This window comes from Hordeum vulgare, chromosome 1H (genome assembly GCF_904849725.1).
Source record: "Hordeum vulgare subsp. vulgare chromosome 1H, MorexV3_pseudomolecules_assembly, whole genome shotgun sequence".
NCBI lineage: Eukaryota > Viridiplantae > Streptophyta > Magnoliopsida > Poales > Poaceae > Hordeum > Hordeum vulgare.
This window is the reverse complement of record NC_058518.1, coordinates 511,768,975-511,779,265: the sequence shown is the minus strand read 5'-3', so window position 1 is coordinate 511,779,265 and position 10,291 is coordinate 511,768,975. Positions and strand designations below refer to the sequence as shown.

General features: G+C 44.0%; 1 protein-coding gene across 1 annotated transcript; it reads right to left on the bottom strand.

Annotated features, from left to right (window-relative positions):
• Nucleotides 1-430: 430 nt before the first annotated feature.
• LOC123452336 (tryptophan synthase alpha chain-like) lies at nt 431-3,467 on the bottom strand. Its single transcript, XM_045128979.1, has 8 exons — nt 3,146-3,467; nt 2,713-2,859; nt 2,426-2,600; nt 2,039-2,115; nt 1,646-1,723; nt 1,043-1,120; nt 861-920; nt 431-748 (listed from the first exon to the last, which is right to left on the bottom strand). The coding sequence occupies exons 1-8, from the start codon at nt 3,395-3,397 to the stop codon at nt 614-616; spliced, it is 1,002 nt and encodes a 333-aa protein (XP_044984914.1). The 5' UTR covers nt 3,398-3,467; the 3' UTR covers nt 431-613.
• Between the last annotated feature and the right edge of the window lie 6,824 nt (nt 3,468-10,291).

Genomic DNA, 10,291 nt, shown 5'->3' with positions numbered 1-10,291 from the left:
ATGATTTTTTTTTTTTGAGGGTTGATTAATTGCAGGTTATCGGTCTGGGTTAGTTCTTGAGGATTACGCTAGCGGAGAGTGGACCCTGAAGTGTAGGAAATCATTGACAAGGCAATGGCACTGGAACAGAAAGACGCTATATTTTACATCATTTGTACTACCTTCATCACGGTTTAAAAGGCACGTTTGGAAAATCTCTGGGATCAAGATAATCATCGATTGGTTGTGAGATGTAGCAGGTGTAAATGCTAATGCGCCTAATCAACTGAGAAAATACTAGTATAAATGTGTGAGCAGCAAATTGGGAGGGCGCATGCATGAGTAGTACTAGTACTAATTAATAGGAATAATTGATTTCGCGTCTTAAACCTTGTTTATTTTCAAAACACACGCAAGTTTAACTGTGCCTTCTAAACCGTGGTGGAGGGAGTAACACTAACCTCAATTCATTTATTCACCCGAGCATTCAACACAATGGTACAATTATTCTATCACACAACATGATCCTTCGAAATCTAAAGCCAGGAATGTAATGCTACACTGTAAAACAGAACTAAAAAAAATACATATTGTATAAATACGATTCCCCCCACAAAAGATAAAAATGCATGTTTCATGGAAATGCGGCCTTTAGGCTCTTGGCTAATTCTTCCAGCTTCTTCAACCCTTCTTCAGGAGAGCCTGATTCGCCCAACTGCCTCACCATTGCGCTCCCGACGATCACACCATCCGCACCCCACCCCGCAATCTGCAATTTTTGCAGACAAAATTGAAGCAACAAGCTTGTCAAAGATTGTGCAATCAAAGGAGGATAAAACAAGATATTTTGCTGAGCAGGAGTGTTGCTGGATATGATTTACCTGCTTCACCTGCTCTGGAGTCGACACTCCAAAACCAACAGCAACAGCTTTATCCGTGGCCTATAATAAATAAGCAGGCGGTGTTTTTATAAGCATCGTTGAACAAAAGATGCGCACTGCACAATAAGGTAGCAGACCAAAACTAGTTCACTGAGTAACAGTAAAGAAAAGACTTAGCAGACCTGCTTGATTTCCTTAAGAAGAGCTTCCACCTTGAAACTTACGTTTGCACGGGTGCCAGTAACTCCAGTAGTGCTTACCTGAATAGCAAATATTACTGCAACTTAGCAAGTAGCATATCATGTAACTGGTCATGCTCAAACAGGTTCAGTAGAATCACAAATGCTCAAGCTCAATAATGTCAACTGAATTCCATTTGTTTATGATTCACAAAGCCAAATGGAGAAGTTACAGAACATAACCAAGGCGTCTCGGTCTTAGTAAACAGTAGTGTACATTTCATTATATTTTTCAGTTTAGCAATTAGCACAGCTAGCACCATGATACATGTCAGCACAAAAGCATGTCCAGCCAGCCTCTGTTGAAGAGAAAAAGCATGACAGGACAGAAGCATGTGCCTTTCTTAAGTTTATGAAGTCAACTTCAGATGATAAATTCTCTCAACAATATTTAAAATGACAAACTACTCTACTGTACTCTTGTTAAGTTCTGAAATACACTACGGTTAGCCATTATGAGAACTTTCTGATTAGCGATAAGGAGAATGTGTTATATCAGAACAGAGTTTAAGGGAACACCAATAATTTGGAGTTCTGGACACTTACAAGATAAACAAATCCTTCTGAAGCCTTTGTAATTCTCTCCATTCTTTCTGTTGGTGTAGTTGGTGTTGTTAGTAACACCTGCAGGCATTCATGCAAATGAAATATTAAGACATAACAAAACTGATGTAAACAGCTGCATAAACAAAAGAGGCATCTTCAGTATTCCAGGTTAATCAGCACCAGATGCTGAGTATTATGAGGTTTAAAATTACAGCCAAGCAATGAGCTAATAAGTAATAAGCATAACAAATCATTTTGCATCAGTGCTTAAATAAGAAATATCAACCGGGACCTTTCTTCAAATATGGGGAGGTAATGAGAACATTCAACCCTAATTGGTTTAGACACAAAAAATGGAAAAAAGAAACAGTTATAATGCCAAAGAGAGCCTACCAGCTCAAGGTTGTTCTTGGCAGCCTCGCTTCTCAAAATATCCGTCTCTTCCAGAGGAACATCAGGTACCACAAGACCTGCAGCATGGTAATGCATATGTAAGTTGATTGTTACAATGAGAACAGAAGTTTACAACAGCAAGAAAGTGTGACATTGCTAATATCACTGTATGTCATGTTATTGTTGTGCGTGTCTATGTTGCCAGGTAACTTTTTAATCCTCAATCGTCTACCTGAAACCTTATGCACTAGTAAAACTAAAATACAGGAGAAGCGATGCCATAATTCAGAATTCAGATAGTCAACAATGTGCCCATAAGTATGAGTTGAATGGCATTTCAATGTAGAAGAACATGACCGAACCTACGAAAACCTACAAGGGCATTACCATGTACACCGGCGTCTTTCACAACAGACATGAAGTTGGCGACACCGCGCTTCAGAATCGGGTTGTAATACGTGAAAAGCGCCAGAGGGCAGGACAGGTCGGGCACCACCTCTTTCACCATGGAGATGACATCCTCAAACGTGGTGCCCTTTGTCAGCGCGCGCGTGGCGGAAGCCTGAAACGATGCAATCAAAACATTAATGTTAAAACGCATAAGCTGAAGAACATGAACACTGCAGACAGAATACAATACTAGAGGACATGTATATATTAACATTGTGGCGTACCTGAATAACAGGGCCATCGGCCAACGGATCGGAGTAGGGCACGCCCAATTCGATCACATCGGAACCACACGCGTCGAGAACCTTGAGCGCCTTGGCCGTGGTCGCCAGGTCGGGGTCGCCGGCGACGATGAACGGGATGAAGGCGATCTGGACGCCGCAAACACCATCATCAGAAATTCAGAAGACAAAAATGATGGCAACTGTATTATATACAGTTATGGTCAGTTATGGTGGTGGTGGAAACAGGGCATGAATGTAGACGGTGATGTGGAAACCTATCAATTCGTATGGATAGCAGGTAACATATGAAGATCACATCTGAGGGAGGGGATTAAATTAGTACTAAAATGTTAATAATCTTTTTAGTAGCAAGAAGGAACACATGGATAAGTACAAGTAAAAAATGGGCCACTAAGAGAAGGAATTGTCTTACCTTGCCCTGCGCCTTGAGGTTGGTGAAGGTGCCGGAGATGGAGCGCTTGTCCCCGGCCACGGCGGGGGCGGCGGCGGGGGCGGCGGACGCCCTGATGGCGGGCACGCGGGGCGCGGCACCGCGGAGCGAGACCCTCCTGGCGGCGCGGCCCCTCGGCGCCGCGGAGGCGGGCGAGAACGAGGGGGACGACGCTGCCGCCGCCGAGGACGCCGCGAGGGCCGGGGATGCGCAGGCCTTGAGCGCGAACGCCATGGGTTTGTTGCGAGGGAGGAAGGGGTCGACGGCGGCGGCGGCGGTGTTGGAGTGGGTGGGACAGGCGGCGATGTGGCCGTATTAATAAGGACGGAGCTGGCGCTGGCGCTGGCGCTGTGGGTTGGTGAGGCGAGACGGATGCGTCGACCCGGCGCCGGCGGGTGGGCCCAGGACGTCAGCGAGCCGTTTTCGTCCGGCACGTGTGACTAGTACTGGCTGCTGGTATGTAATGTATAGGTGACGGGCGCCGGTTCTCCGCTGCTGTCGAGGAGAGGAAACACCCTCGAAAAAGAAGCCGTCGCGTCGCCTCTCTCGTATCGGATTGGTGTGATTCCATGGACCGGGTAAGACATCTTTCCAATTTTCTGCGTGCGTGTGAATCGTTTTTTTTTTAACACAGTACAGACAAAGTCGTCCATATACACTCGTTCAGTGACTGCACCAGAATCAAAACATTGTGATGTCAATCTTTTCTAATTCTTTTCTAGGTAATATCACTGGTGGTGCCTAAACTTGCCCTGGATGTTCAGTTTGATGCCTCAACTTGTAAAATACACGTAATGAGTGCTAAAACTTGGTATTTTGGTTCAAATACGGTGCCAAACACGTTTGTCTACGGATTCGCTGCTGAATGGGCTTGACAACGTGGCGTGGGGCCCCTTGTCAGCCACTGCAGAGGCATGCTCATTGTCTTTTTTTTTCAGAAAAGCCCCTGGCTCGGTGGGACAGTCGACCGCACTGGATACATAATATAGTGTTAAGTACAGAGTAGAAGGCTAAATCATCAGTTGTGACATCCTTTTTGAAATTTTTTGTAACATGTTCAGTTTGTGAACAATATGATCACTATAATTTGACAGCCTCAGAAGAACTGAATATTTTTTGCAACATGTTAAGTTGTGAACAATATAATCACTGGAATTTAACAACATCATAAACTGTTCTCCAGTAACACATAAACAAAATTCTTAATTCTCACAGCATGAAAAACTAATCATCAGTAACACAGTTTGTATACAGACGAACTCGTCCATATACACTTGCTCAGTGACTGTGCCGTAATCAAAACATTGCGATGTCAAGCTTTTCTAATTTTTTTGTACCCTGCAGGAAAAAAAATACTCCCTCTTGATCCAAAGAAAGTGTCGTGGCTTTAGTGATCAGAGCAAGTTTTTCTTAGATAAGTTTATATCACTTTATGTATCTCCTTCATGTTTACATTATGAGTCGATGAAAACATAATGCTCTTTTCGTTTTCAAAATAAATGACACAATTTTATATTAATTTTATATTAAGGGCATTACAAAGTTGAGTTGAGTTATTTATTGCCCGCAAAAAAAAATTGAGTTATTTATTTTGGAACGGAGGGAGTATTTTATTACTATATAATTTTTTTAGGCCATTAATCCTTTTGTGATCATGCATATTTTGATACATATGCATAATATATTGGAATGAATTTTAGTATAAGTAATGGGACAATGATTGAAAGACAAAATAGATAGCAGTAATAAAAGGAAGAACTTGGGAATAGAAAGGGAAGGGCAGATGTCCTGGTTCTGGCGTTTGGTTGGATGTCCTTCATGTATCGATGAGTACAATAATATTGAAACGAAGGTAAAAGCTTTGCCTCATCTCATTAATAAAGATGAAGAGAATTGCCCGATTGATTAACGGAAAACCGGATGGAAATCGTTACAACACGTTCACACAGAACACACAGAGCGACCTGGCACCCCGCAAAGGAACGCACACACATCGTCGAGGGGAGAACACCGTTGAGGCTGCAACCCGGTATCATCGCCATCACACCTACCCAAGTGCAGCTCCGGCTCCACCATCCACGACCATCAATAAATCCCTCACCGCAAGCAAACGTCGAGGCCCATGCCGGCAACTGCCAAAAAGTCAACCGCACACGCCAACTACCAGGCAGCTCTGACTCTGTCGACGAGCATTGTAGAAGAAAGCACTGAGCCTGAGCCGAGCGAGCGCCAGAACCGACCACCCGCCTCGCGTCACGGCGCCGCAAGGCCCCTCCTCAGCAGGTCTGACTCCACGAAGGCAAAGTGAGGTGCAACAACCCCTCAAACACGTCGAATGAGACCGACTACCAAAACTCAGTAGCAAACCAACTCCACCCAAAGCCGTCATCGTCACCGCACAAGAAGTTGCGCCAACCACATCACCAGTCAGGTACCTGCCGACCATGATGTCGTGTGTGTCCTGCTCCGGGAAAGCATGAAGGAGGCCAATGACCCTCAACGCAACGCCCCCAAGGGAGTAGAGCGACGTGGGAGAACGACGTCGTCATCCAACTCACATTGGAGTCTTAGGCTTTCGCCTGATGGCCATGGTCCGAAGGTGTCAGGCAAGGAGAGGCTCCACAACGACCCCCAAGGAGGAAAAACGACGTCCGCGGACGCCGTGACGTCTAGGCTTTCGCCTGGAGCCACCTCGTCGAGTACCCCCACGCAACCGGTGGGGCAACACCACTGGTCCGCAAGCCCGCTGTCCCACACACCTCCTACGCGATGACGGCGCCATCCTCACGCAGGAGCCATCAACCTCATCGCCTGCAAACGCCGGCGAGCCGTAGCCGACCAAGTTGGCCAGATCTGGTGCCCACCACCGCCACAAAGACGCCCAAGCCACGCCTCAGCCGCCTGATGCGGCCATCTCGAGCCAGAACACAGTTGCGCCAGATCCGCACTACCATCTGCGTCGGCTCACAAATGGCCGCGTCGCGCGCCAAGGCCACCTCACGCCGCCTGATATAGTAGAGCACCGGCGCCGCCCCTCGGTGCCAACCCAAACCGCCGCCGACCCAGTTCGTCACACCGAGTCGCGCGCCTCCACAAGGCCAGTCGTCCCGCACCGCCCGGATGCCTCATGGGGAGGGATGAGTCCCGCTGCCGCTGATGCACATACGGGCTTTGCCCGATGACGTCCCTAGCGGCGGCAAGGGAGGGGAGAGGCGAGGTGTGGGGTGGCGGCGGGCGGGAGCTAGGGTTGCGCCCGGGGCGCTCGCGGAAGCGGCACGGGACGGGGGGGGTATGAGATGGTTTTAGTATGATGCTACACTTTCAGTACAACAATAGTGATATATTGATGCCGATGGATCATGCATGAACAGTCCGGCGATCGCAGCTCACCAGACGGCCGAAGGTGGGTAGGTGGCCGTGCCTCACAGCTCATGCCCTGACCAAAGATGGCAAGCGGAGGACATGATGAGACTGTTGTGGATGAGCTCACTATATCACATCTAGATGTGAGATAAGAGCAACTCCAATGGGCGACCCATTTCGTCTGCGGCCGTCCGTTTGGGGCCGCACGGATCCATTGCTAAAACGCGTCCGCGTCGATCCATTTCCGACTCAAATTTGAGACTGAAATGGATTGGCGCGGACGCGCGCGCCCTTTCAGTGTCCGCATGTGGCCGGCCTGATCCACTTGTCATACAGCCACCCAGCCACATTTGTCTGCTTATTTAATTCACTGGCCCACTCCTCACCCACCTTTCTTCCATTATTATATTGTCATAGTACTGTTGCTCACTTGCTTTCCGTTGGATGCATGTGCTGACTCATTTAAAAAAGCGGACACGGACAGTCCGACGGACGATCCAAATGGACGAAAAGCGGACGAAATCATCGTCCGTTTGGGTCGGTCCGTTGAAGTTGCTCTAATACCTCATATCTAACATGACATCATCCTACATTAGATAAACAAAAGCCTCACAGTTATATTGTTTGTTTGTTTTTTATCGTTTTCTTGTTGTTTTTTTGTTTGTTCATAATAATGCAAAAATCCGCAGAAAAGGAATGTGCCGGGAGAGCTAAGGTTCGAAGTACAGACCCCTTGTTGGTGCAGGCACGCACAAACTGGGTCAGAGTAAAATCAATTTTATGCACCGCTAGGATGCGCCGAGTCGCTGGTGCATGATCCGCAGTGCTACAGTGACATGCCGTGTGCTGCAAGATTTTGTGTCGGCGATGTACTAGTGTGTTGATTTCTTTTCTCCATGGACACACACGTCCAGCAGTAGATCACTTAACATGGTAACAAGCACTTGAGTGACAGAATAAGCATTTTTTTTCTGAAAAAACAGTGAATAAATTGTAGGACGAGGTGAATATTTTTTTAGGGCGATGTGAATATTTTTGAAATATCATGATGAAACATTTTTATAAATTAAAAAAATGGTCATATTATAAATATGTAAAAAATTTAATTTGGTGATTTTTTTAAACACATGATGAAAGACTTGTAAAACATTGTGAAATGTTCTTAAAATGCAACAAACATATCATATAACACTGTGAATATATTTTAAAGCGCGATGACCATCTTTTAAAATGGTTTGAACATTTCAAAAACATAAGTGATGTATATTTTAAACCATGGTGAATACTTTTGAAAATGATGAACAAAAAAACAGATAATAAAAAGAAAACACTAAAAATTTATGAAAATAAAAATGAAATAAGATAACGATAAAAGGAAAGGAAGAAAGAAAAAAAATGAATGGATGCACAGAAAATCTAAAAAAATCTAAAATTAAAAAATGTTTACGAATTTGAAAAAAGGATCATGATTATTTTTCTAAACTAAAACATGAATTAAAAAACATAAGTTCTACAAAAATTATAATTTTGGAAAATGTCCTTATGTTTTTATTGAAAAATAAAGAAATACAATGGATATAGTTTAATGTGGACATGAAACTGGCCGACAACCCCTCCTCCTACCACTAACTGAAATCTCTTTGGGGGCATGTTGTTGCATTTCGAGGAAGACTTGCCACTAGGACAAAAATGGATCGAACCCAATTGCGTGTCGAAGGTGGACTTGCAACCTCAACAAAAATGGGTCGGGTCCCAATTGCATATCGGGCATGGAGTTGTAACTCACATAAAAAATGGCTGCTCACCCCACTTTGAGGTCGATTTGAACTTGTAATTGCATGATAAAAAAACTTTAAGCCCAATTGCAAGTCGATAGTAGACTCGCAACTGGGGCGAAGAATGAAAAGTGACAACCTACAAACCAAAAATGAGGGTGTGCTTGTAAAGAAACAAATAAAAATGGTCAAAAAAATCCTTATTGCAAGTAAAGGATGGGTTTGCAACTAGGAGCAAAGAACAAAAAAGGGTTAGTGCTTGTTTTAAACCGAGGGTGGACTTGCAAAGAGGCGGAAAAAAACTTTGATGCCATTTATGAGTCAAGCTTGGACATGCACTCGAATGAAAAACAAAATTCATGCCATGTTGCAAGTCGAGGGTGGAATTGCAACTGCGACAACTCCACAAAATTGTGAAACCAGTTGCGATTCGATGGTGAACTTGCAGCTGGAACAACTACGAGCCTAGTTGCGAGTGGAGGGTGAACTTAAAATTGGGATGAAAAACAAACTACATTCCTAGTTACATGTCATGGTTCTAGCTGCAACTCGGATAAAAACAAACTATAGGCCTAGTTGCGAGTCAAGAATGGACTTTCAACTAGGACAACTACACAAAATACAATAGCATTTGTGAGTCAAGGGTAGACTTGCAACTGGGATAAAAAGAATCAACCTAGTTGCGGGTCAAAGGGTGGACTTGGAGCTAGAGAACAACAAAACTATGTGCCCAATTGCAAGTCGATGATGGACTTTCAACTCGGACAACTACGAAACTATGTGCCCAAATGTGAGTCAATGATTGACTTGCAACTAGAATGAAAACAAAATACTAGTCTAGTTGTGAGTAAGGAGCGAACTGGGAACTTAGACAATTACAGAATCAAAACATTGTGATGTCAAGTTTTTCTAAAAAAAATTATACCCCACAAAAAAAATACTCTCTCTTGATCCAAAAAAAGTCTCGTGACTTTAGTGATGAGAGGAAGTATTTTTTAGCTAAGTTTGTATCCCTTTATTTATATCCTTTATGTTTACTTATGAGTCAATGAAAACATAATACTCTTTCCGTCCTAAAATAAATGACTCAATTTTATACTAATTTTATATTAAAGCTGCTATAAAGTTGAGTCATTTATTTCGGGGTGGAGGGAGTACTTTATTACTATATAATTTTTATGGCAGCAGTCCTTTGTGATCATGCATATTTTGATACATATGTAAAATATATCGGAATAAAATTCAGTACAAGTGATGACACAATGATTGAAAGACAAAAAAGATAGCAGTAATAAAAGGCAGAACTTAGGAATAGAAGGGGAAGGGTAGGTGTCCTGGTTGTGTACCGACCAGTACAACAATATTGATCGACTTGATGCCGACGAACCATGCAACAAATATGTTATGCCTAGAAGTTGTTGATTCTGTGAAATAGCACAAACATGCAACAATTGATTGTATTTAGTCTTGTATTTAGGGTTAGCCTAAAAGTATTTGTCATGCGAACATGTATGCCCAAGCTTTCATTGTGTTCCCAATAAATCTTGATGTTCTGCCTAAACCTTTGGCAAGGGTGATTCTGACTTTATGCATTTGATTGACAAAGACTATGCACGAACTACCTTTTACATGCATTGAGATACATAAGATTGTTAAATATAGATCATCTTTGTATACCAAACACCACAATCATCGTTAGGTTTTCATGATACACTCTCGATCAGGTCTTTAGTCAGCCTCTTCTAAGAGATGAGCGAATATCACCAAACTTTCCTTAACTTATTCCCATCAATTCATGCCGCATATTTCATGCTCTTCCACTAGTAGAAAATACATGGGAGGCATTAGTCCCGGTTCATGAGCCCAGGGGGCCGACCGGGGCCTCGTGGGCATTGGTCCCGGTTCGTGTGGACCCATTTGTCCCGGTTCTAGGCACGAACCGGGACCAATGGGCCGCGCTCCTGGCCCACATCCATTGGTACCGGTTCAT